The sequence below is a fragment of the Oreochromis niloticus genome, linkage group LG6 (genome assembly GCF_001858045.2).
Source record: "Oreochromis niloticus isolate F11D_XX linkage group LG6, O_niloticus_UMD_NMBU, whole genome shotgun sequence".
Lineage (NCBI taxonomy): Eukaryota > Metazoa > Chordata > Actinopteri > Cichliformes > Cichlidae > Oreochromis > Oreochromis niloticus.
This window is the reverse complement of record NC_031971.2, coordinates 7001814-7028388: the sequence shown is the minus strand read 5'-3', so window position 1 is coordinate 7028388 and position 26575 is coordinate 7001814. Positions and strand designations below refer to the sequence as shown.

The 26575-nt window shown below is 40.0% G+C and overlaps 4 protein-coding genes across 4 annotated transcripts; 2 read left to right on the top strand and 2 right to left on the bottom strand.

The window, feature by feature from the left end:
- Positions 1–212: 212 nt before the first annotated feature.
- On the bottom strand, positions 213–3780 carry wdr83os (WD repeat domain 83 opposite strand). The gene is made up of 4 exons (XM_003454080.5): positions 3596–3780; positions 2671–2776; positions 1505–1602; positions 213–572 (listed from the first exon to the last, which is right to left on the bottom strand). The coding sequence occupies exons 1-4, from the start codon at positions 3643–3645 to the stop codon at positions 506–508; spliced, it is 321 nt and encodes a 106-aa protein (XP_003454128.1). The 5' UTR covers positions 3646–3780; the 3' UTR covers positions 213–505.
- A 73-nt stretch (positions 3781–3853) lies between these two features.
- wdr83 (WD repeat domain containing 83) lies at positions 3854–8311 on the top strand. Its single transcript, XM_003454079.5, has 10 exons — positions 3854–3996; positions 4664–4776; positions 4964–5084; positions 5214–5319; positions 5488–5536; positions 5760–5886; positions 6052–6119; positions 6264–6372; positions 6795–6909; positions 7477–8311. The coding sequence occupies exons 2-10, from the start codon at positions 4674–4676 to the stop codon at positions 7630–7632; spliced, it is 954 nt and encodes a 317-aa protein (XP_003454127.1). The 5' UTR covers positions 3854–3996; positions 4664–4673; the 3' UTR covers positions 7633–8311.
- Positions 8312–18260: 9949 nt separating this feature from the next.
- LOC100709542 (transcription factor IIIA) lies at positions 18261–19896 on the bottom strand. Its single transcript, XM_003454117.3, has one exon. It carries the CDS (start codon positions 19862–19864, stop codon positions 18647–18649), a length of 1218 nt encoding a protein of 405 aa, XP_003454165.2. The 5' UTR covers positions 19865–19896; the 3' UTR covers positions 18261–18646.
- On the top strand, positions 19793–25904 carry yju2b (YJU2 splicing factor homolog B). The gene is made up of 10 exons (XM_005458681.4): positions 19793–19916; positions 20653–20702; positions 20832–20885; positions 20970–21052; positions 21569–21624; positions 21725–21785; positions 21951–22093; positions 22364–22536; positions 23728–23866; positions 24036–25904. Exons 2-10 carry the CDS (start codon positions 20700–20702, stop codon positions 24527–24529), a joined length of 1206 nt encoding a protein of 401 aa, XP_005458738.1. The 5' UTR covers positions 19793–19916; positions 20653–20699; the 3' UTR covers positions 24530–25904.
- Positions 25905–26575: the final 671 nt, after the last annotated feature.

Here is a 26575-nt window from a genome sequence, read left to right as displayed (position 1 = left end):
GGAATAAAGCAAACCAAAATGTAAATAGGGGCGAGATTAACTTGATAGGATGTGTCAAAGTCTGTTATTTATTTTGTGACCTGTCAAATGTACCCGAGCGTCACAAAAATGAGATGTATGTTGACATGATTATTTAAGGCCAAGTAAACAATCTAAATGTCATATAAGCAAATCCTTAACACTTTTCCTCCAGAGTAATAAAAGCCAGCAGATCCTTTTAAAACCGTAAAACTTTATTGATGACATCAGTTCATGAACAAGCAAAAGACTTAGAAAAGGTTATAAACACAAAAAAACAAGTCCAAGATATTTTATCTTTCTATCTTGACGTAGTGCTCTCCTTGCTGTCTACCTCTCCTGCTCGTCTGTTTTCTCTCTATTACATTATGTTCTTCTTCGTCTCTGTTTATGCTCATAGATGGCCGGGGGGGATTCAGTCAGATGTGCTGTCACCCACTCCTGCATCCACAATTCACTTCTGCTCTCTCCTGAGATTGGCCGTATGTTACCATGGCGGTGACATTGGCTGTGGGTTCTGGAGGTAGGACATCACAACTGCTGAGATGGACAGCCTGAAGACAGCACAGAAAATGGGATCAAAGCATCATGAAAACTGTGCAATTTAGGTTTTTAAAGGCATGTTAAAATTTTGCTTTGTAGCACCTTTTTCTGCAAAGGGGAGCTCTTTAAAATGACTCATTGTTACACTGCTTACAAAACAAAAATACACTCCTGGTTGCTTTTAATTGTATTATTTTGCTGAATACTTGGGGTATTATAAAATCCTGCAGTTGAGCACAGCTAAGAGTAGAATTTGTGCCTGAACCTTTTGAAGCTTCTATGGGGTAAATTCACCCACACACGTGGGACCATTTTCATCTGATACCCTCAATGTCATACTTGCCCTCCACTGTCCATTCATCCTGCACAACCACTTGGAGTGTCCTAAATTTGGCCTTGAACCAGCTTCTACACACACAAGGCTGGTGCCTTTAACTGGTCGTCTGACATTATTTGCCGAGCCAAACATTTTGCATTACTAATCTTTGAGTGCATTAGGTTCATTTTTAATACGACCTCATTCAGACAATGGACAAGAAGGCTTTTCCTCATTGCAAATCTGTCTGTGAAGCCTGGACAGGGGCCCTACTGTAGTGGTCTTTTATAGGCAAATGTACCTCCCAGATGGGTCACACATTTAAAAGCTTTTGGACATTAAAGCTGGCTTGTCTGGACTTGCAGTTGCAGAAAGACACAAGGTCTAACCTCCAATTTCAAAAATGCAGACTCCTACCCTATAATCTAAACATGTTCATTTTACTGGCCATTATAACTAAGAACTAACAAAAATAGTTTAAGTTTGTTCCAGTTTGAGCCAAAAAAATGTTAATTTTATATCAAATGGCTTTAACATAGATAAATCTTAAACAATATACAAAGCAGTGCTACACATGCATTGTGTAGTGTGTTTATAGTGCATCCACAGATGGGATGGTATACTCACATGAAGCTGCTCATCATCTGTTTGGTGTCCTCTGAGCTTCGGGAGTTTGCAAAGCTGATGAACGAGCAGTAGACTGCGATCCATGCACACCACTTAAGCTGAAACACAAACACATGAGTCAGCTTTAGACTGTGTTTATGTTCTGACGAGCTTATTAGAGATGTATAACAAAAAAAGGTGAAAAAGTTGCAGGGCTGAAATCTGCTAAAGAAATAGAGGAGCATCTAACAGCACAGCTCCTAAATTGCACTTAACTGGTACATGAAGTACATGAGGAACAATTATGTGGTCTGGAAGTGCTCGTATCACAGAAAGCATACAGAGATGCTTAACACAGCATAACCCGTGTGGGGGTTATGCTGTGTTGAGCATCTGTTATCCCATTTGGACAGAGGTCCAAATAGGATAACAGCATTCCAGGAAAACTCTAGTCTAAAGCCAAGGGTGGTCCTGATAATCTGTTTTCAAACAAGCCTCTGAATCACTAAATGCTTAGCTACAGTATTGAGTAGAGAATGGAACAGAAAGAACATGAATCACATGGGCTCAAAATAAGACTCCACAGGTTTTATATACTGAGGAGCTGGAAGAGTAAAGTGTGTTTAATGCCTGCTTCAACTGATTCAGAAAGTTGCATTCTCACACAGGGATCCTTTAAGTAATGTCTACAAAGTGCAAATGTGAAAACAGCAAGAGAGTACGTTTTTAGGTGTTGCCACTGTTTGTACACCATCTTCAAATGCAATCATTCCCAGCATTTGCCTAAAATTTAAGATGCTCCTTCTTAATATTTTGCCTTGAATCAAAAATGAGTAAAAATTGTCAGTTGGTTATTAAAAGAAAGTCAATTATAAAAATGTTCTCCTTGGACCTTGAATGAATGACTTCAGCTCCATCGTCTTTTTTTTTTCCCCACTCATTGTGTCCTTTGTGGTCACGTCGGTAGCTGCTGTTCATCCTTTCATCTAAAAAGGCAGGTTTACCTTTAATCTTCTAAATGGAATGAATGGGCCTAAGGTCTATCCTTCAGGGGCAACACATGTTTATGTGGACACATAAATATGCAGAAAACAAAGGAGATGGAAGTCAGAGTTTTGGTGTGAGGAGGGTTTTGTGTGTGTGTGTGTGTGTGTGTGTGTGTGTGTGTGTGTGTGTGTGTAGGTCACCTTGAGCATAAGTCCACACATGCTGAAGATCATGCCGAGCAGGTTCATGTAGTCAGGTGTGGGGTCCTCCAGTGTCGGGTTAGTCTCTGTGCTGGGAGGTTTGTACCTGTCATGACACAAACTTATTTTAACCAAAGACAACTAAAAGGGAAACTTACTGTTTTTTTGGTCACTGTTAAAATCTCTGGTCCTAAGTTTATATAAATAAACACACATTTTACACAGCTGAAAATTTTCTCTACAAAACTTTTGACACTATAAGACTTTCATATGTTGCTACAGAAGTCTTCCCTGCTTCACGATGTCCTTAAAGCAAATTTTGGAACCTGACTATAGGGATTTTCTCCCATTCAGCCACAGAAGCTTTACTGCAGTGCCAAACTTGCACTTGATGTTTTTGATCCAGTTTATCTCACATGTTAAACTCAGTTCAAGTATGTCCAAAGGAGAATCACCATGTTACCAAAAAGGAGCCATCCCCAGTGTTTCCAACAAGTTATTGCCTAATTTATTGGTACTGGTTGTTGTTGATTTCCTGCTGTTATCATTTTTCCTACAACAACTTCTTAGTTAACCATTGAACACCTTTATGAAAACCGCTACTGACGGGCCCGAAACAAAGCAATCTATGACAGCTAACTCAAAAGAGACCCATTGGAAATCATAATCGTAAATAACGGTGAAACAAAGATGGGAACAGGTTGGGTTAGTCACGACGACTTTGTGTAAAATTAAACAACCAAGAGCGGACAACATATTGATTAGCTGCCATTATACAGCTGCTCTTCAGCAGTATATATTAGGTCCTACAGCTAATTCGCCCAGTTAATCCTTTCAGGCTCCACTCATTATAAATGATATAGGTTAGCTAGCTGTTAGCTCTATTCTATAACGTAGAAACTTGTTGACTGAATTAAACGCCCACCTTAAGATTTTATTTTGCCTCCTCGGGTCTGCCATATTGTTGGATAACATAATATGTTTCAAGGTCTTCCTATTGTAAGCAAATGAAAATAAGTTTAAACTCCGAAAACCGACAGACAGCTGACCAGCTACTTCAGGAAAGGAGTCGACAGAGAGAGTCGTTTCCGGTGTATTTAACAATAAAAGCTTAACGCAATCCTTATGCCAATATCAAAGCGGTAAATGCTTTTCGAGCTTTTATTTTGACGGGAATAATTGTTCCCATGATGCATTGCGTGCCTGTGCTAAAAACATGGAAGAAATGATGCGAAGGAGAGGGTTATAGTAACAAACTGAGCAAAAACGTTACTTTTAATCAGGAATGTGAATATGGCACGTCCCTGAAACTGTCTTTCAATAAAAGTAAGTGAGCGAAATAAGCTACATAGAAATAAATAAAGTTGTCTGCTTTAATTCAAGAGGTCCTTTAAGTCATTCATGGATTAAGGAGAAATTGCCTAAATGTATCCGATAAACGTAAATAGTTTAAATGTTGGTATGTAGTGCTTTTGTGAAAGCTAATAAAACTGTCTGTATGACAGGATATCATACTCTGTAACTAGCTTAAATTTTTGTAGCCGTGTAAACTTCTGGTCTTAAATCTACAGCTACAGCAGACTATGCGGAAGAATTTAAGAGTTTAGGATCGCCACAGCATGTCCTTCACTTCACCAGTTTGTCTTCTCTGTGGTCTTCCTTTTTTCCTCCCAACGGGCACCTCCACATCCTCTGTTCAATACTGTCTAAACCATCTCAGCTCTGCCTTTTTGACTTTGTCTCCAAACTGCTCGACCTGAGCTGTCTCTCTGATCTAATCTAATTCTAATCTTGTCACTTCCAGTGTTGCTTTTTATTGACCCCAGATTTTTAAACGTTTCCCCTTTCACTACCTCTACTCTTTGCATGGTCAACGTAACACCCGCCTCTTTACCATTTATACACATGTATTCTGTCTTGCTTCTGACTTTCATTTTAGAAGGAGATGCTAATGTGGGTAGCTAAAAGGTTTGTGTGTGTTTGTTTTAAACAGAGGTTAAGTGATGGCATTTCCTCAGCCCAGACCTCAGGCTCCTCAACTTCCTCAACATCTTCTCAGAACCATAGACTGTCAGCAAGGAGCTGTCAGGGCTGTTCGCTTCAACAGTAAGAAAAAGCTAAAAAAACAAATCATTCTCAAGTTGAGTCTATTTAGCTGCTGGCATAATATCAATTGCCAAATCTTGTTGAAATTGTATGATCTTTATTTCATTTGTTAAAAGTATGTAAGCTCCATTCCTCAGTTCTGAGTTATCCACTTATATCAGCTTGTCTCTGGGTCATGTCTTTTAAGTTGATGGGAACTACCTGCTGTCTTGTGGCAGTGACAAGTCTTTAAAACTGTGGAGTGCAAGCCGAGGCACCTTGTTGAAGACGTACAGTGGTCATGGATACGAGGTTTTGGATGCTGATGGGTGAGAGAACTACCACGGGGTTGTCTACGGGGTTTTAGTCTCAGGAATATAGCCCCAGAAGTAATATAAGCAAATGTTTAAAGTGTATAAAATAAATGAATGACCTTTTCTCGTTGGCTCCTTGCACAGGTCCTATGACAACAGCCAGATTTGCTCATGTAGCTCAGATAAGACAGTGATTCTGTGGGACGTCGCCACCGGCCAGGTCACACGCAAACTCAGGGGTCATGCCGGGGTCAGTCCTTCTCTTTTTAGCTCTGTGTTTCACTTTGGGCATCATGGTATTTCATTTGAAAAACATCTGCATGTTTTCATGGCGGCTGCACTGTTGTTTGTGCCTGTGTACTTGTTTTATGTAATATTTTTTTCACTGTCTGTCTCCTTTTCAAATTTTTGTTTGCAGAAAGTTAACTGTGTGCAGTTTAATGAGGAGGCAACAGTCATATTGTCTGGTGAGTCATAATGACAGTAAATTATTTATGGAATGTGGATGTTCTAACTGGTGTCTGCCTTATGTTAAAGTCAGTTATCTGTACATTCTCAAAGTTTCCATGCTTTAATCATCCAACTTGAAACGTAAACTATTTTTAGTATTTCTTGTATTTGCTTAGCAAATGTATAAACTATTACATTTGTATTTACTGGGTTTTATTTTTATGTATTCTCATCATTCAGGGTCCATAGACGGGACAGTTCGATGCTGGGACACCAGATCCAGAAGATATGAGCCAATCCAGGTTCTAGATGAAGCTCGGGACAGCATCAGCAGCCTCAAGGTGGCACAACACGAGCTGCTTACTGGGTCAGCACTTCAGACATAGTTGGGAAAAAAAAACAATCTGCATGTTAAGAGTTTCACAAATAAAAACAGAGATTTGATTCATTTATTCAACTATTTTTGTTCATTTTTGCTATGGAAGTTTATAATAATAATAATTATAATAATGATAATGATCTTGTGTTTTAGGTCGGTGGATGGCAGAGTGAGGCGCTACGACCTGAGAATGGGACAGCTACATGTTGACTTCATCAGCAGTTAGTAATCTTTTTCATAACATTTTTTTAAACTTTCACACAGTTTAATCTCAGCAGATATTACTGTTACATACTGATTTTTGTAGCAAAACAGTTTCACTGAAAATATAAAACCATTGAAGTGTTTTTATCCTTGCGTTCCAGGTCCTATTACCTGTGTGTGTTTCAGTCAAGATGGTCAGTGTACCCTGAGCTCTAGCTTGGATTCAACACTCAGACTTCTAGACAAGAGCACCGGTGAAATGCTGGGAGAGTGAGTGCTGATTGTTTTCACTTACAGTGTGATGTGCTGCTACTATGGCTTCATAAAGTAAAAGCAATACAATAAATATTGTTTTTTTGTTACCTCATTATGATATCTGAAAACTGAAATCTGAAAACTTGTTCCCTGACAAGCTGACTGGTTGCAATATTTTCTTTGCAACCAGCCATCAGCTTGTCAGAGAACATTTGTCCCTCGCGACCGTTGGTTGTGCTCTTGAGTAATGTCCGCATGACATCACTCGAGATACCTCAACATTTAACATAACCTCAGGACCACATGACATAAACTGAAATTTAGAAATTAGACCACAGTTAACTTAGAGTGAGTAATTACAAGATTCTAAATCGTACGATTTACTGATGTAAATAAGTTTTTTAACTCATGTTTTTATCATATATTTGTTTTTATAGGTATACCGGACACAAGATGAAGGGCTACAAATTGGATTGCTGCCTGTCCAGTAAAGACACCCACGTCCTGAGCTGCTCAGAGGACGGACACGTTTACTGCTGGGACCTGGTGGAGGTAACTATGCATTTGAATTTGATTTTCGAATGGTACTTAAAGGGCCTCTGCAGAAAACAACTGTTATTAAATGAAGTGAACAACATCTGCATTCTGTCAGTCACTTTTGCATCAATGTGGTTTGACATTTGTAATCATTGGTTAGTATCACAGTTAGGTGTAGTAATCAGGGAAGCTGATCAAGTAGCATTTCCACACAGATATCATTTTATTAATGATATCTTAAGCAGGCAAGGTACAGAGTGTAAGCCAGCCTTGCTGCACAAATCTAGTGATGGTTAGCAATAGCCTGCTACGTTACCAGATCAGCCCTGAGAGTTTAAAGGCTCAAGAAAAATATTTTGACACATAAAGCTTAGTTGCTCAAGTCTTTTTTTTTTTTAGCTGGTATGCTAACATTACATTCTCAGTGCAAACCTCCACCAGATCATTATAATGCAGAACCCGTATGATATTTGTGACAGAATAATGAATAGTGGAGGTATTTGTCAAACCCGCACAACAATTCTTTACTGAAAGCATACAGTCTAGCATGCAAACTAACATTTTTGCTTGTTTTACTTTCAGGGGTCTTTATCATTGAAGCTGCCGGTGGGGAAAGCAGTTGTCCAGTCCCTGTCCTTCCACCCTACAGAGACCCGTCTCCTCACAGCTATGGAGGGGCGTGTCCAAGTGTGGGGCGCAGAGCAAGAGGAGATGGAGGAGGATGTGATAGCCACATAGAGGGAGAAAACAAGAACCTGCTGTCTGTACATACAGTCTATCTGACAGATCCTTACAGAAGCACGCAAACCTGTTCTTCCCACAGTCAGATGTTGTGCCTGGAGACACTGGGTTTGATGCTGGAGTTATCACTATATTGTTTGTTATGTGAGTCTTTCCAGGAGAACCTGTTCTCTGGCATACTAATCAAATGGGATTAGGTGTGCACCCAGTGATAATGCACATGCCTGAGAAACCAAGCTGTTTATCAGAGCTACATGGAAATGTTCCTCCATTTATTTTTATTTCTGTGTTCCACTCAAAAATAAATAAAGTGGAAAAAGGTTCAGCTTGAATAAAATCTTAACAAGAGACTATTTAATTCTTAAAAAGTTCCAAGTATTAGAGTTGTTTTTGTTTGAAGCTGAGCTACATCAGTAAACTAAATTCTTAATTTGTAATCAGTCTGACGAGAAGACAAGTGAATCATTAGCAAACCAGCCAAATCATATAGAGGCAAAAATGAAAGAAAAACTATGCTTTGCTTTGGTTCACAGACATAAACACTGTGGTTGTGAATCCACTTCAAATCCACAAATTAAACAGAAAAGCTTGCAAAATGAGTGATTTTTGTATTTGTGTCATTCCTGTTTTTTTTTTTTAATCTAAAATCCTTCAATAATAAATGTTGTGTAAATTACACTAACGCATTTACTGCATGTGTCTTTTTCAACTAAGATAACTCCCATAAATTCAGATGTGGTCAGCAAGAGTTTATTTTTATCAGAGATTGTGGACATCATAGATTTGCAGTTTAATTTGTAATTGTAAAATAAATATAATGAAAATGACAAAAAAGTATCAAATAAATAAATAACTTATCTTACATACATACATTTTATCTTACATACATTTAAAACTGTCCACTGCAATCCGCAGTGATTGTCGAACCACTGGGCGTGTCTACGCAGCTTTGTACATGTCAGTTCTGTTATTCAACCCCAACATCGCACCGAAGAGTTTAAATAAATACATATGAGTGTATAAACAAAATGGTCAAGTTGTTGTTGAAGAATTGCATTGACACTTAAGCTTAGTTTACCCTTTTAGATCAGAAAATATTTACAACAAAAATCAGTTAGCAATAATAAAATAGTAAAGCTTTCATTAAAAGACAAAAAACGATCAATGCACTTTTGAACAGATAACTTCTAATGCCCCATACACACATTTTTAGCGGACATGCCATTAAAACTGAGTCAATGAGAACAGCAACTGCAGTCCAACATTTAAGACAGCTAAGTAGTTTTGATATTTTCACCCAGAAGTCATAAAGAAAACAGCTTATTTTCAGCTTATTGAGTTTCCCATTTCATAAGAACTGATTTCCACTTCACTGACAGCATGCCACGAAAGAACAAAAGTTCAGTCATTCATATACAGACATTACAAGAGAATGTTCGCCAAGTTCATGTCCCCCTTTTACAGTACCCGTTTACTCTCAGCCATCTAGCCCACGCAACTGCAGCCGGCAGCTGACAGCTTCTCCACCTTGTGCCATCGGTGCGAGTTATCAAGAAAGGCCACGTCCTCGTGGTGGGTGGGCCTGCAGCAGGGAGCATTGTGCCACAGCTCCCCGGGCACTGGGCTGGGGAGAAGTCCAGTGAGCAGCAGGTTGGTGAGGGTGAGGTCGTGGTTGGAGCGCACACGGGGGCATGTGCCACTGCAGTACTTGAATAAAATAGTCTCATCTGAGTCGTAGCCCAGCCCCAGGTCCCGAACCTGCAGCAGGATGGAGTGGAGGCCGCACTGGGAGTCCAGAGTTGAGCGGCGTGATCGAACCGGGATTGGTACGATGGGATTCAAAGATGATCCGACTCCAGAAGCTTCCATGTGACTGTTTTCAACTGCTGAATAACTGCTCCTTTTGTCCTCATCTGGAGAAATGTGTGCAGATGCTGTCTGTCGTTTCAGATCTGGAAAAGACAAAGTCATTTATACAACTGATAAACCCACTTACAACTATATTTACTTTAATTTTAACATTCTCAAAACAAAAAGCCATCGGTCCCAACCGTCACTTGAGCCATCACTTACCAATCAGCGATCTCAGCAAGTGGCCTTGTCCCCTCTCGACGCAGAAAAGAATCACCACAAACTTCAACAGGGACCTCATCTCTACGTTCTGGTCTTCGTTTTTCGCTGTCGATCAAAGTGAACCGTACACGAGTGGGCTTGTATGTCTGCGAGTGATGCCTAAGATGCAGACGAGTTGCGACCTCCAATATATAGCCCCAGGAGATAAGGGGGGGTGAAGAGATGAGGCGAGGAGGTGTAGCGGGGAGACAGACACTAACCCGTTACTTGCCAACAGACTATCCTACTCACCTGAGCCTGACAGGGAGCGTAGGAGGGCAGGCGGGCGCTTGACCCAGAATTTGTCCTGTTGGGATTATCTAATTGATGTAAATCACTGGTTTATTGTTGAGATTCTCCCAGATGTTTTTCCAGAGGATGCTGGCCCCTAGCAATATGGATTCCCAAAGGCTCAGGGCTTCTTAAAAGCTCCTCAGCGGTGGACAGTGATGTCACTTTGGTAATGCTGAGAGGTATGTGCGACTGTGTGAATCAGTAGATACGCAGACAAGCAAATAGTCAAACATTCATAGATAGTAATTTATCCAAACATAAATACAGGGAATAACCAATGGAGGAAATGCATGAGAAGTGTTAAGGGCTGAGAAATAAAAAAGGCCTACTGAGTCATTGTGGAATGTCTCATATTTGGGCCCTCTTATGTTCTGCTTCTTGATTAAATGCAAGAGACGTGAAAATGTGAAACACATTAAGAATAACAAAGGGAGGCTATAATTAGAACATAACAGGGCCTGCTTCAACAGACATTCCACATTGGGTGACTTGTCTTGAGCTGGTCCGTAAATTGAGGGATTTCACCAGCAATGTGTGGCTGACAAGTGGAATATGTAGAATGTGGATTATGTAACAGTTATAGGGCCCAAACAGGCAGAGCTATTGGAATTTCACGTTTTCATCAAAGTGCATATTTGGGGGCAGTTTCTGCCAGCCATACGCAGGACGAACGCCCGATTGTTCCTTATTTAGCAAATGATCTTAATTATTCTGAATATATCCAATCGGCTCAAATTCATTTGTAAGTTACCAAAATTTGTGAATTCATTTTGGCCTTTCTCTGTGCTTCTCACTAAAGATATTCTGCTTGGGACATAAACAGTATCCATCGTTAGGGATGGACTGAGGTGACGTGGGAAGCCTGTGCTCTAACGCTTCAAAATTCCTTTTGGAATTGCCATATTCTCTGGGCTAAAGCAAATTTAGCGGATTTAGTGAACCCTAAAAAATTGTATCTAAATACAATGATTATTTACATACAGTACAGTCTATAGGAGTATGTTTAGATATGCCACTTTGAAGTTGCCTTGTTCAACCCTGCATTTTCAAACCCTCATTATCTCAAAAATCCAGCACTGAAAAACAAATAGTAAATAAACTGGTTCTTATATAACACTTTGTACTCTACCTGAGGACTCAGCAAACTTTGTACATCTTGCCTCATTTACACCCACTCATACAAGCACATTCTGCTATGCTTTTAAGTGCTTTCTATCTATTATACACACACTTTCATACTCGAATGGATGCATTGGAGATAACTTTGGGATGGGATATGTTGTAGTTTCACTATCCATCCATCCATCCATCCATCCATCCGCTTCTCCTTTCCAGGGTCGCGGGGGGCACTGGAGCCTATCCCAGCTGTCATAGGGCGAGAGGCAGGGTACACCTTGGACAGGTCACCAGTCTGTCGCAGGGCCAACACACAAGGACAGACAACCATTCATGCTCACATTCACACCTAGTGACAATTTGGATTATCCAATTAACTTATCCCCTCAAACTGGACGGTGGGAGGAAGCCGGAGTACCCGGAGGGAACCCACGCAAACACGGGGAGAACATGCAAACTCCACACAGAAAGACCCCGGCCTGATGGTGGAATTGAACTCAGGACCTTCTTGCTGTGCGGCAACAGTGCTAACCACCGTGCCATCGTGCTGCCCTTGTAGTTTCACTAGCAAACCTAATATCTGTGTCACAGAGTAACAGAGACAGCCGTTGTTAATTTGGATGTTTTCTCCTAATTCTGCAAATTTTTTGGCTAAACTTTGAAGGGCCATATCACCTTTTGGGATAGGTGGCTGGCCAAAACAGCAACATCTTATAAAAAGGTCTCCTTTTTATGACACAAGGCTCATATTGTATCCAAATTGTTTTCTAATACTAATATAGTCATATTTAAACACTTGGCAAATCTTTAATATGAGATTAAGAGAGTTAATGCCATGAAAATCCCAAATGAATGACCACTTTATATTCAAAATGTCCCGTCAACCTGCACTAAGGAAGTTGTGAGCAATCAGAAATGCTCTGAAAAATATAAGGCGAAGAAAAAGGCCTGTAAGTTTTCATTGCACGGCAGTAAAAATTTGCACAGACCCAATGAACTAAAGTTATTGTGAGCGGGTCAGGAGGAAACATTTTGAGTGCTTTTACACAGAGTTAGCAGATGAGGAGTTTACATAATGTCCTTGTGTTTCGAGCGGGGCGATCGTGGCTCAAGAGTTGGGAGTTTGCCTTGTAATCGGAAGGTTGCTGGTTTGAGCCCCAGCTCCGACAGTCTCGGTCGTTGTGTCCTTGGGCAAGACACTTCACCCCGCTGCCTACTGGTGGTGGTCAGAGAGCCCGGTGGCGCCAGTGTCCGGCAGCCTCACCTCTGTCAGTGCGCCCTAGGGTGGCTGTGGCTACAATGTAGCTTGCCATCACCAGTGCGTGAATGGGTGGATGACTGGATGTGTAAAGTGCTTTGGGCTCCTTAAGGACTAGGAAAGCGCTATACAAATACAGGCCATTTACCATTTTATTACTTCCTGCAGGACAGTCTGTGCTCTCTGTTTTTATGTGACCGTTTAAATGTTTAAAAACTGAATTAAACCACATCTTGTTTAAATGTGGAGACTTCTACCTATAGAGAAATGAAACTAGAAGAAGAAAAAATGATTACTGGTAAACTTGTAGCACTCAGTTCAGGAGCAAAAATTATTATATTATAAAATTAATGTTTTGCAAGGATGAAACAATTACATTTGCCTGAGTCTTCGTTGAATAGACAAGGCTTTTACCATTAAAGAGCTTATTTAAAAAATATACTCATTTTTCATTCAATCGAGAAATTTACTCAGGCTTCAAAGTCTGATCCTTGAAAGAATTATTGAAATTCCTGGCAATAATTTTTGTGGGCCATTATTAGTTCAAGACTTAGGGATGAGTCCTCAGTAATTCATATCAACAGTGGTATAATAGATGAGAACTGGTGCTGTTTAATGCAGTAATAAATACACTTAAAATCTCTTTGGACACACTCATTTTGTCCAAAGGATTGAAGCCAGACCTCTAATATTAAGAAGACTCAGTAAAACTAATGTTCTTTCTGGTGATTGCTGTGTTGTAATTCTTGCTATCAGCACAGCACGATTTGCACGTCTTATCTTTTGTAATTCTTTATCTCTTATTCTTTTATATATTTATGTATTTTGTTATGTGGAATTTAAATTTAAATATGAAAATGTCTGCAAAGTTCAGAAACTGGATTTGGGCATTAAAATGAATTCCTGATCTGGGGAAGAGTGTGTATGACCAACAGTCACTGAATTGACGTGGATAAATGAACAGGCTCGCTCACATCTGACACCAGGAGTCTTATTTGTATGCAGACCCTCTCCCCTCATTATGACCATATTTTTCACACGTGGTAAGGGATGTTCCACTTTTTAGTATAATACTTGCTGCTTCCATCTTCTGATGAAAACCATTCAATGCGATTGAAAACCAAACAATTTCTTTAAAAACCAAAGGTGAAAGGTTAAATCTTTTTCACATGACTAAATTGCCATATGGATTCAGGACTTGGAACAGGACCAGTCAAATAGAGAAAAACACCACAATACCACAGCTAAATGTGTCCAGTCATTCTTGCTTATCTTTTTTGGGCTTATTGTAAATGTATATGTAAGTTTATTGACAGCTGGACCAAGCTTTCAGTTAGCTGTCCTCAGAATATTAAGACCTTTATTACATTTCCCAGCTATTTGCATAGAAAACCAGAAAACGAAAGGGCAAAGGACCCAACACATTCCTTCCACTTCTTAAAGAGACAGGAAGAGACAGGGGAAAGGGGAGGAGGTGCTGGGAGAAATACAGTGGAGCAAGAGCAATCCTTTTGGATTACAGGGTGAAGAGCCCGTCTGGAATTCCACTGTTGTCAAAAGACAGGAATGGAAAGAACGTGGCACCAGTTTCTGTAAATGAACAAAAACAGAAAAGATAGAAATCTGATGCTATTTATCAGACACTCATCAAGCACACTGACTGATATTGTTCTAAAGTTAGAAACACAGTATTCAAAGCAGTATCAAAACCTATGTCAAAATAAAATAAAGTAGGTTGATATCACAGTAAGTGCTTTTTTATAATCTTGTGGATCCAATTGCTGATGTTTACAGATGGTTTCTAATTTAGAAAAATTTCAAAAGAAATGAGTCAACATCTCTAGCTTTTTTTATTGCGCCACAAGAACCAATGACCTGATGTAGAGCAGAGGTGCTTGAAACATCTCTTTCTTATTTGGTTCAATAAAACTGAGCCCTACATTGTGCAAACCTTGAATATTTTTTAATTTTTGTTTGCTTGTTTTCATCCCAGTTCAAACACCTCTTGCCATTAAGGTTTTTTTTCTACTTTGTAAGCGGGCTCTATGCAGTCCTGGAAAACTGAGTACACCCATACTGCTTACATAGGAAATAAGATGGTAAGTCATGTGCTGATAATCACATTTACTGGATTAAATGATCTCCAGCAGTGTCAGCAGTTTTTGTCCGTTTGCTGTCCTGGAGCATTCAGGTGTGTTCTAACACAACGCCACAATATTCCCAGGAGCGGACGCCCCAGTAAATTCACCCCAAGATGTGCAATATCCGAAGAAACTGCAAAATAAACCCCAAGAGCTTCATCTCAGTTCATGAAAGTTCATGACAGTACAATTAGAACAAGACTTAACAAGTATGGCTTATTCAGACAAAACCTTCTTTTTAAAGTGAATATGTCAGCATAGCTTTGTTTTGGAGAGTAAAAGACTTCTTTAACAATGTCCTTTGGACAGACGAGGCCAAAATGGAGATGTCTGGAGATAATGCACATTCCCACCTTTGGTGAAAACCAAACACAACAGATCAGCACAAGCACCTCATACAAACTGTCAGCACAGTGGCATGATCAGTTGGGTTTATTTTGCAGACACAGGACCTGGGAACCTTGCACTCATTGAGTCAACCATGAACTCCTCTGTATGCCAAAGTATTGTAGAATCAAATGTAAGGCCATCTCTGTGATAGCTAAAATTTGGTCAAGTTGTCATCGTCCTGCATGCAGCATGACAACAATCCTAAACACAGGAAATCTACAACAGAATGGCTGAAAAAGCTATCAAAATGGGCCAGTCAAAGTCCAGACCTCAACCTGACTGAAATCCTGTGGTAGGACTCTAAGAAAGCATCATAAATTAATGCCTGTAAATCTCAATGAACTGAAGCAACACTGTAAAAAAGAAATTCCTTCACAATGACGCGAGAGACTGATTACAGAAAAAGGATATTTGTGCTAAAGGTGGCCCTGCAAGCTACTAAAGGCTGTGTTTCTGACGACTGCACAGAGTCCTGGGAAAACTTTCTTTTTCACCTGAGTGCATAATATCTTTCCAATAAGCCATGGCCACCGGTCATGTACTGGTGGCCTCTTCAAATCCAAAAACAATGCTTGCCTGTATTCTTCTATTTTCTTTAGACTGGCCTGATTTTGCAGGGGCCACGTTACAGCTTTTTAACTTCTAGGTTTTTAATAAACTGTCTGGTTCCTGGCCTACTTTTACATTTGCAAAGCACTGTAAATCTTTAAAGTGAAAATCACTGCCCTCCATAATACTTTGCCTCTGCATTCCTACATGCTCAGCACCTTGTTTTTTGTGTGTCTTGTGAAGCACATGCATACAATCAAAAATATATTTCCTTTAGAATGTACTGCTTCCTCAGTGTCTGTCCATTCAACAATGAGAAAAATTATCCTACCTGGGTAAGGAGAGGCATTAACCATTTGAATGTGATAGTCCTACCTCCTTCACTAAACAAGTGCAGTGGACCTAAAGTCTTCTTACTGTCATGTATTTTACATTTTCTCCTAATGACATTTGAAATTGTTGTTACCTGTTAATTTTATATGCAAGTCGGATTTTGGAAAAACTAGAACCAGTCAAATTGTGAGAAATTGTCTCAGTATGTGAGAAAATGTTGTATAGTCCAACATGAAGAAAGACACCTCATTGCCCTACAATACACTCCATGCTGTAGTAAGTTAAAGGATGGACTCGGAGATGCTTTTATGGTTCCTTATTAGTTTTTTAGCCTAAACTAATTGTTAGTACCAAAGTGAGTTTAGTCACCAAGGGCTTTTTTTAATTGTAACACTTCTTAAATTCATCAAATTATACTTTTTTGTACTTTTTGTATCAACTGACTGAATGTACTCACATGTTGTGCTTCTAATATATAATTATCCACCATCTAATTACATTTTCAAGGCTAAGTGAAGTGTTTGAGATACAAATAGAAGTTTGTATAGCAGTTACCTTTAAACCAGTGCCATCAGCCTACAATCATGTTCAGACAGAAACTGGGATGACTGTGGCCTTGCAGAAACTGATTTGATGGAGTATAAAGTTTACCATCATATATATAATGCGGAAGGTTTTTTAATACACTTAGTGTGCACTGTATGTGTCAAAACCTACAAAAATGACCCCCCCCCAAAAAAACAAACAAACAAACAAACAGAGAAACTAATGTTCATCAAAGAAAAAGAGTGTTATTACATTTCAAAGTAAGAGCGTGTGCATTACACTGTATCTGTGTGTTGACGACTGCAGGGCTATCAGAGGGTTTTGCAGCTTTGTCATCCAAGAAGAATTAGTTCTACATGATGAATTTGGGTTTTATCATTCTAATAGTCATGTAGGAAGCTCTTAAAATAGGAACTGATAACAGGACATGTTACATTCATATTCTATGAATACTAATTGGCTGCAGTCTCTGGTGCATTCCTGGAGGAGCTGGTCAGACAGTCAGTCCATATAGGGCTCGTCTGAGTTGAGCGGGTCAGGAATGAAGGGAGCAGCCTTCCTGTAACTGGAAATATTCAGAGAGGATTTAGCCTTGGAATGTCAAACTTGCACGGAGCTTCTCCTATTCATGCCGTAAATCTGTTGGTCCGAGCGGAGACGCTCTATCGTTTGTCATCAAGGCACAAGAATGCACAGGGCTTCATTCCAGCTAATCTGGGCAGCAGGTGATTTCACACACACATGCACACATGCACACCTCTCCTCTGATTGAGGATGTGCAAAGTTGTTGGCATCAGCTGAAAACTCCTAGACCACGATGACACGGTGACATTTCACCTGTATGTGATAAGATAGGCAGTTCCATTATCATTGGCATTAATCTGCTCTTAGATTTTGGAACCTGGCTGCAGATATCTGCTCCTGTCCATACACTCATCCAGTTTTCCTAAACATGTTGAATGGGGTGAGATAAAGTTCATACTGAACACAGGGTGTAGGATACTGCTGTTTTTCAACATTTTCAGGGTGTCTATCAGTAGCCAAAAGTTCAACTGAAGACCCCTTTGAATACCAACATACCAAAGTTGTCCATATTATTATGAGGTTGTCTGAGTCTGACTCTGAAACACCTTAAAAATGCAGAGACCGACTTCAGAGATTTTCTCAATTTATTATTAATCTCGCTTCTTCTATTTCTGCAGACTGACATTCAGGTCAGTCAGCAAGATCTCCATCATCCTCAAGGCCTTTTCTGTGGCACTTTACCATCTTTGCCATTTTTAAGATGGTTTTTAGACTTTGAAGTTAGAGAATGTAATCAGTTTTCACATATAAAAAAAGCTGGAACTGTACAGCACCAAAGCTGCATCACGATTTGCCGTGATCTTACAAAGCCTTTTAAACAAATTAGTACTCAAGGCTTTTTATTTTTAGATGTATTTAATATATTTTTAAAACTTCTGCACACACCTGAACATTAGAAACAGTTCTAAAGCAAAACTGAATATAATTAATGTAATGCATTGAATAGAAAGTCGCGTCCAGATGTTTTTAATGGTATGTTTAGCCATGTAGTGTCAGGGTGAAAGTTTAGTTTTCATTCCCAAACTCTTTAAAGACTCTGTTGTGAACAAAAATGCTAAACAGCAAGACATTATTTCCAATTAAATACCACTTTTATCATCACTGCGAACAATTTAGTGTTTTAGATGATGCTGCAGTTCGAAGGATTTGAAGACTGTTTTATTATTAGCCTTTAGACTTGAATTACCAACAGATACATGTCAACACCAAGCTCTGCATTTTAGTTATACTGAACTCTTGGACAGGTTATATTATGACCCACTTATTTAAATGAACAAATAAGAGCACTCAAGAAGAAAAAATACATTCCACAGGTTTTATTGAAATACTGTCATTATGTAGTAACAAAACACCCATCACATTTTTTCAAGTTTTATACAGTAAACAAAATATATTTTCTTAGATACAAACATCAAACATAATTAATTGAATTGCTCTGGGGAAAAACAAAACATTATAATGTTTTTCTACAATGAAACACTCTAGAGGACAGAACACCAGGATCAGGTTCCACTTCTTCATTCTGAATTCCCTTTCAGAAAGATTGTAAATTATAATAAACCAACCAATGACCAGTGTTCAACACCAAGACTCCCAACAACCATGTCACAAATAATATATATTATAAATGCTCTTTTAAAGTGCCTGCTGTCCACACAAAACCGGGGGTGCTCCTCTTCATTTGACTCTACACTGATAATGGTGTAGCCAAGGTGTTTGTAAGTCCCTGCCTGTCCACAGCAGGGTTGCACAGCAAGGACGCGTCCTGTAGGAGAGACACCAGCTCAAAAGGCCCAGGCTGGTCTGCTTTCTCTTGTGAAGACTGTCTGTGCGCTGCATGTTCGGTTTGCATTTTGTAGACCACTCTCTTTGTTTCACAGTAACCGCTTAACCTCGAAGCAAGAGATCTTTTGGCTCTTGGCTTCTTCAGCTTCTTCCTCTGTGGGTCGTGGACGACGCTATGACGCTGGAGGCTCTGGTTCATGGCGAACGTCTTCCCACAGCCAGCGTGGGTGCAGACAAAGGGCCGGCGCTCCTCGTGGAAGGAGCTGATGTGGCTCTGCAGGTTGAAGGCAGTGGTGAACGACCTGTCACAGGTATCCCTGGGACATTTGAGGACCACTCTCATTTCAGAGTGGATGCGCTGATGCTGCTGCAGAAACCAGGTGTCCCTGAACACTCGGCTGCACTGCTCACACTTCAGGGTGACTCTGTGCTGCTCCTTCCTGTGCTTCAGGTACTCAGTCCAGGTCTTCCCCGTGAAGACGCAGCTCTCCTCTTTGCAGGGGTACCCTCTGTGCACCTTCTCGTGACGCTTCAGTTTGCTGGGGAAGCTGAATCGCATCTGGCAGCCTTCGTAAATGCACTGATAAGGGGGCAGCTGAGTGTGCTGCTCACACATGTGAGATTTGAGCTGTTTGTTCTTCTTGAACTCGAGGCCGCAGCCCTCAAACCTGCAGACGTATTTCCTCGGCTCCAGGCAGTGGATGCGGCCGATGTGTCGGGCCCGGTTTGCGTTGGTGGTGAAGGCCTCCGCGCAGCCGTCCACGGTGCACCGGAAAGGCTTCTCTCCGTTGTGGCTGAGCTCGTGCCTCGCTAGGTGGTACTTACTACAGAACGCCTTACTGCAGCCATCGCGCTCGCACGAGTACGGCTTCACCCCCGTGTGCTTACACAAGTGAGCGTCCAGTTTCCACTGTTTGTTGTAGGCAGCCGAGCAGCCGCTAAACGAACAGATATAACGTTTGTATGACTCCGCTTTAGTTTCCATTTCTGCGGCATTGACAGGCGAATTGTTTTTAGCTCGTTCAAAAACACGTTTTTTCTCCCGATACCGGCGCTTCCCAGAGGGCTTTTCGACGTGACGCCACTTCCGATGCCAGGAAATTACGTCTTCATTACCCATCAACCCTCTGATGTTGTTGTAGTGCAGCAGCAGTGCAAACGGCAGTTTCAAGGTTGTTTGAGAGTATACTTTAGATTTTCATCCACAAGTAATCACAGCTGTTGGATCTTTCAGATGTCATTGCAGTGATTTTATATTTATGGATGTTTTTGTGTTCACGTTCTTCTCATTCTGGCTAGTAGCAGGCGCTAACATTAAGTAGCAAGCTAGCTTTTGCTAAGGCTACGTAGCCTTTGGCCAGCTTGCGATAGGTCATCCTCTCCAGAAATTTGTCAAAATACCTTTTGATATAGTGTTTAATGTACACGACACTAGTGTAACAGAAATACTGTCAGTGTTCACGTGCTCTTTAACACACTACTTTCTACGTTTTGCGCTTCAAAGACTGTTGGCTTCTTTTGTTACACATCCGAATCAGAACTTAATTTTGCCTTTAACTGTTTGTTGAAAGATTACTGGGCTATTTGCTTCAACGTGCTTTCGGATGAAATCCGTTTCGCCAGCTTTAGAAATATTGGTTGGAATTAGACTTTGAGTGAGGTGCGGTGTTTCATGCTATCTGTGGTTTAGAAGATACTCGGGTAGTGAAACTATGATAACATATGCAAAGCTATGTGTTCCTTACGAACTCAGTATGTTTATGTGTGATTCATTTCCTAACTTACAGGATACTTTTTCAAATATTCTTAAAAATAGTTAAGGAGAGCGCTTAAATTGCTATAATGAAAGGTACATTAACCTTACTGTTACAGTGTGGTGTAAATGACTTACCTTCTTTTTTTTGTCAGGTGAAAAGGAGTGAGTTCACTACTGGGGCAGCGTTTCAGTTGTCACAATGGTAAGCCTTAATTCAGCTATGTTTCCAGGGATGCACACAATCACAGGAATATCTATGTGGAAATACTAGCTAAAGAATAATAGTTTGTATTCTTTATTAATAAAGTCTTCTGCACTGTTTTCTTGACAGGGTGAAAGAAAAGGAACAAACAAGTATTATCCTCCAGATTTTGATCCAGCCAAGGTATGTTAGATCACACAAACTTTTGTGGGTGTCAGTTGTTTTAATTTTACTATGGCTTACATTTTTATCATTCTTTATCTTTAGCATGGATCCCTCAATGGCTACCATAAGACCCACGCCCTGCGTGAGAGAGCCCGGAAACTGTCCCAGGGCATCCTCATTATCAGGTTAGGGCACACTTGTAGAGTAGTAATGAACTGAGGCTGGAGATGGGAAATTATTACATTTTTAGTCTTGTGTGAGTTACCATCCACAAAAATATTTGTACATTCAAATGACAGATGCCACAGTATAGCTGTGCCTTCATGAATGATATTCTACCACCACCATCACCATGTGATTAAAAATCAGAAAAACAATACATGTACGTGTATTATATAGTTATTAGAGTTTTGTGTGTTTTTGATTAGTATTAATTTTTGTTTGGTTTTTTTCTCCAGCTTTAGCTTTTTTCTGTCTAGACTTGTATGGATTTAGTTTCAGTGTTCTAGAATAACTTATTATTATTTTTATGTTAAACAGAAAATAGCCAAATGGTGAATCTATTAAAATAAAGCATTTCCTTTTAATGGCAGAAACATTGAATTTGCATTGAACAGAACCTGGAACCTTTGTACACATGGGTTTTTCTTTGAAACTCACCCAAATGACATGTTTTAATTATCTATTTTGGTTCCATCAAGGTTTGAAATGCCTTACAACATCTGGTGTGATGGCTGCAAAAATCACATTGGCATGGGTAAGTTTGGAATGAATGAATGACAAGATTATATAATTTTCTTTGAGGTACAATCAGTCCTTCTTTTCATTTCCATAACACTGATGTGTTGTTTGCACAGGGGTTCGGTACAATGCGGAGAAGAAGAAAGTGGGGAACTATTACACCACGCCAATTTACAGGTAAACGGGAGGATCAGGTCAACTGTTAAAAGAAAAAGCTTGTGCTGTTGTGCGAACTTGAAATCAGAACTATAAACATGTGTGTTTGTGTTCTGCACTTTACAGTATCACAGTAAAATTCATCTTGAAGCTGTCCTCAAGTTAAAATCTTGTTTCCTTAACCAGGTTTCGGATGAAGTGCCATCTCTGTGTGAACTACATTGAGATGCAGACAGACCCAGCCACTTGTGACTATGTCATAGTAAGCGGGGCTCGCAGGAAGGAGGAGCGCTGGGACATGGCTGAGAATGAACAGATTCTCACTACAGGTAAAACAGTTGTTATTATAAAAAAAACAAATTGTTTGGTCAGTGCTCTTACCTGCACCGTGTGTAAATATCATGCACAAAATGGGCACCATGATATAATCATTTTTCTGTGTTGGACAGAATCTTATAGACGGCACATATCAAACAAAAAGACATCTCCACAAATGGTTGTTTGAATATTTGATGTAATCTGATGTCATTTTTACAAAAAAGGGGCTTGTTTGTTGCTGCTCGCTACGTACGTAACTTTCCTTGCTCCTCTTTGGACAGAGCGGACAGAGAAGGAGAAGCTGGAGACGGATGCCATGTACAAACTGGACCACGGTGGGAAAGACAAGGAGAAGCTAAAAAAGGCTCTGCCATCTCTGTCAGAGATCCAGGACTATCAGGCCGGGAAGAAGGATGACTTCCAGCTCAACAGCACCCTCCGTAGGAAATTCAGAGTAAGATATTGACTCTTGGCCATTGCAGTAATACTCTTTTCTCATTTGCTTACACAAGTAACATTTTCTAAATGGTTCACTCACAGGCCTAAAATTAAGGTCGGCGGCTGGAATGACACCCTTTGCAGAAAACATTACGACGTTACAAAATAAAGTATTCCATAGTAAATTATTATTATATTTTCACTCAGTCATTACACATTTCAAAAGAAAAATTAGAAAATACAACACATGCCAGTAAAATTTTAATGTCTGCTAGTGTTAATTTATCTCCCCCTTGTTTATAATGCACAGAATATGGCATGTTTCAAATGAAAAGCTAAATCTTCTTGCCCTCTACAGCTTCACTTTTCATATTTTCTTTTTTGTGTTTTCAAAAAAATCAAGCGTTTTCTTCATTTATTTTAGTCACGTGTCTGTGAACTGATATTCAAATTAAAGACCTAATCTACTGCTAGTGAAAATAAAATATGCATGTAACTGCATATTCTTCAACACTCTCTGTAATAGCCTTTTACTCATCCTTTTACATACCTTTGTGATATCACGGGCCTCGACATCCGTCAGCGACCCCACCAGGCAGCCTCTGGACATCAGGACCAAAATGTTCTGGTTGTTGAGTAGTTGCTGGGGATTTCTGGCTGTCACTGTAAAGTCGTCCAGAAAGTGGGTGCTGTACAAAATTTAGTGCTCATAGTTTGTAGGATGGCGGCTAGTCTACAAACCCACTGCCCCTCAGAACTTGGAAGTACGAGACAAATTGGAAATTGACAGTTTTCATTGTTAAAACAAAATTTGTGCCCTACTGCTGAAAACAGCATGTTTCAAAGGACACAACGTTTACTGTGAAGGTAAACAACCTTCATTTCCAGTTTGCGTGACACTTTTGAGTGTTTTACTACTGCTAGTTGGAAAATGATTATACATAAGTCTGCGCCTTTCCTACAAACTACGGCTGACTGTGGAAATCTGCTAGTGACTCAAGTAATCACAGACAGGTTTTCAGTGCAACACCTTACACTTGTTTGAAGTGTGCGGACCAACAGGAGTCAACCTACAGTACTCTCAACTGCTCAGGGAATACTCATTCCTGTATTTGATGGTTGCCAGGCAGCTCTGGTTTTTAATGACAAAATTAAAAGTTTCATACAATGTCTTTCTTTGTCATCCTCCTTTTTCTTGGCTGTATAGGAAGAGAAGAAAGTTCTGGCTGATCAGGAGGAGAAGGATAATGCGGTGAGGATGAGAACCAACTTATCCATCCCACTGTTACCAGAGAAGGAGGAGGATAAGAAACTGGCAGCACTACTTACCTACCAGACACCTGACTGTAAGCAACATATTTTGTCACAAGTACATAAATTTAAAAAGCGTATAGTGAGTTATTTACTGTCTCACTCTGAAAATGTACCCATTTGTAAATAGTGAAAAGTCTGAAATCCTTTAATAGAGCTCATTTAACAATTTCTGCATTATTTCTCTCCTCTCATTTCAATCAGCATATGAGGACAAACAGCAGAGCAAAAGGAAGGAGATCGCCTCTCGTTCATGGTTTAACTCCGCATCGACACCACCAGGTGGTGCTGCAGGCAGCCTGCTCCATAAGCTTGGTCTCCAGGGGAAAGAAGTAGCTGTGGCCAAAGCCCTGGGTTCCTCACACAGTCCTTTAATCCGCAAACGGACATCACAGTCTGAAATCAAGACTGAACAGCGTGCCACCATCACCCGCAGAAAGTCACACCATGATGTCAGCACAAGCGATGGGGACATTTCATTGGCCACACCCACAGTGGAAACCTCGTGTATAGTATCGGAACAAGTGGTTCAGAATGAGACAAAGGGTGATGGTTTCAAGGAAGTACATATCAGACCTACAGAGGAAGCAGACACAAAACTGACAAATGGAAAGGTGGAGGACCGAAGTAAATGCTCAGGAGGAGTCACATCTCTGGTGGCAGACTACAGTGACTCGGATTCAGAGTCTGGACAGTGAGACTGAATGATAAATGGGACACATTGTGTTTTCAGTGAAGAGTCAGAAGAAAAATGGAGACATAAACAAACTGTAGATATTTGTCACAGCTGCACACGTCTCACATAGGCTTCTTTTATCTGCTGAAGTAATAGTGCTGCATTCATCTTTAGGATCTGTGTGGCCTGCAGATTACAGTGTCATGATTGTGTCATGTGTGAATGTGTTGGAAAAAATGTTTAGAACTTGACCCAGCATATGGTATTTGGTTATCTAACTCGCATGCCTCAGATGCCCAAACATGTGTCCCAGTCATAAAACAGCCAAGAAGCTTGTAAAATTAAATGTAAATTGCTTCATCTAGTATTGCTGCATTTTTATTTAAATTTTAGTTCACTATGTTGGCTCAAAGTGTTGAAACTATCCATCCACAGTAGAATAACTTGTATCAGATGCAAAGTTCATTTTTACCACAGGCCTGAGGGGGTGTACTGCAAAGGAAGTTCAGTTTTCAGTTCAGTTTTCTGATGCAGGCTTTGTGTGCACTCACACAAAAAGGGGCACAAAATGATCTCTATGAGCGCTGCCTACTCCAGTCGTCGATGTTATCAGATGATGATAAAACAGGGATTACAAATGAATAAAGAATATAAGAAACAGAAGACTGTTGCAATAAAACAGGAAATAAATACTGCAGAAAATCATTGCTCTTAGAATTTCAGCTGCAAAGTGGAAAATAAATATTTTTAGATCATTATTTTATCGCTAATTCTCAGTATTGGTGTTTATTTTTAAAGTGACAGCTGCATATTGGCGTTCTGAAACTTTAAACCAGATACATTTAAACATTAAAGGTTAATGTCCCCGCTGTGGTGAAATCCCTTTAGTTTTTTGCCAGATCGAAAAGAAATAAATTTTATTGATTTATCCTTGGTGATAAAAACCCAGATCAGTTGGCTGCTCTAGTAGCTGCAATTCCAGCAGTGTAAAAAAAAAAAAAACCTTAGCAGCAGATTAACACTAAGGTGTCACAGCCTGGCCCAAACTATATGTCACTGAAGCGTGAGACCATACGTAGACTTAGGTTGTTAAATAACTTCATGAAGTAAAGAAACTTAAAAAAAAAAAGCTTGAGTAATTGTCAGCATATGCATGTCATGTCTGAAAGCGTTGGTGTATGAGTGAGTATGTGCCAACACCAAAAACAAAATGCTTTGTCAGCCAAGCAGCACCCATTAAGAAAAGAAAGGAGGCCCCAAGAGGCCCTGGCAGGGCTTCTTTATAGGGGATCTTAGCCTGACCTGCTCAGGTGTGCATTTCCATAAAACAGGCTTCTACCCTGAAACAAAACTGGAAAACTATTGACATTGTAAATAAACCTAACAAATGTAACATATGCATATGATATGATTTTTATGATTTTTTTTTTCATAATCAACCTCACTGCCAAAAACATTGATATATGCTCAAACCGCTTCCATCTCCAGACTCCGCTGTCTTGGAGCCTAGCAGAGGAAGGAATACTGAAGAGGAACTAGTACAAAGCATATTAATGATACAGCTGTGACAAATGACTGAGGGACACGGGACAAAGCATCTGCCATGACATTATCTTTGACATGCTGAATGTCTAAATTGTAAGACTGAAAGAAAGCCCACCAGATGAGCCTGTGATTTGGGTTCTTCACTGAGTTTAAATCTGATAGTTGATATGTGACATCTACATGCAGCTTAAATGTGTGATCCAAATGGGGCCAACATCTGAAACTGGGTCAGCTCCACCCACCAGTTGGCTGAAAAAAATAGACACAGATAACAAGAAAACAAGGCCATGTTGTGTTGGTCAAAAAGGATAGAAAACTACTCATTTTCTTCATCACCACATGACTGCTACGTACACATTCAATTGACAATAAAATGCACAGATTGTGCTGCTGTAACTTCTAGCTGAGCTTCATTCGTCATGTTAGTAAGTTACAGCTTAATGATTTACACATGTACAAAGGAATTCTACAGCATAAAATCAATATTGCACCTAAAACATACTGTAAAAAGGCCCAATCAGTG

What these genes read in the sequence shown, in the direction of transcription:
- LOC100709542 (XM_003454117.3), bottom strand. Translation starts at nt 19,864, where the DNA reads ATGGGTAATGAAGACGTAATTTCCTGGCATCGGAAGTGGCGTCACGTC.
- wdr83os (XM_003454080.5), bottom strand. Translation starts at nt 3,645, where the DNA reads ATGTTATCCAACAATATGGCAGACCCGAGGAGGCAAAATAAAATCTTA. An exon ending in TGTGTGGACTTATGCTCAAG is followed by an intron (nt 1,603 to 2,670) that starts GTGACCTACACA and finishes TTTGTGTTTCAG; the next exon opens with CTTAAGTGGTGTGCATGGAT. An exon ending in CAGATGATGAGCAGCTTCAT is followed by an intron (nt 573 to 1,504) that starts GTGAGTATACCA and finishes TGCTGTCTTCAG; the next exon opens with GCTGTCCATCTCAGCAGTTG.
- wdr83 (XM_003454079.5), top strand. Translation starts at nt 4,674, where the DNA reads ATGGCATTTCCTCAGCCCAGACCTCAGGCTCCTCAACTTCCTCAACAT. An exon ending in GAGGTTTTGGATGCTGATGG is followed by an intron (nt 5,085 to 5,213) that starts GTGAGAGAACTA and finishes CTCCTTGCACAG; the next exon opens with GTCCTATGACAACAGCCAGA. An exon ending in ACATGTTGACTTCATCAGCA is followed by an intron (nt 6,120 to 6,263) that starts GTTAGTAATCTT and finishes CTTGCGTTCCAG; the next exon opens with GTCCTATTACCTGTGTGTGT.
- yju2b (XM_005458681.4), top strand. An exon ending in CAGATTTTGATCCAGCCAAG is followed by an intron (nt 20,886 to 20,969) that starts GTATGTTAGATC and finishes CTTTATCTTTAG; the next exon opens with CATGGATCCCTCAATGGCTA. An exon ending in TGAACAGATTCTCACTACAG is followed by an intron (nt 22,094 to 22,363) that starts GTAAAACAGTTG and finishes CTCTTTGGACAG; the next exon opens with AGCGGACAGAGAAGGAGAAG.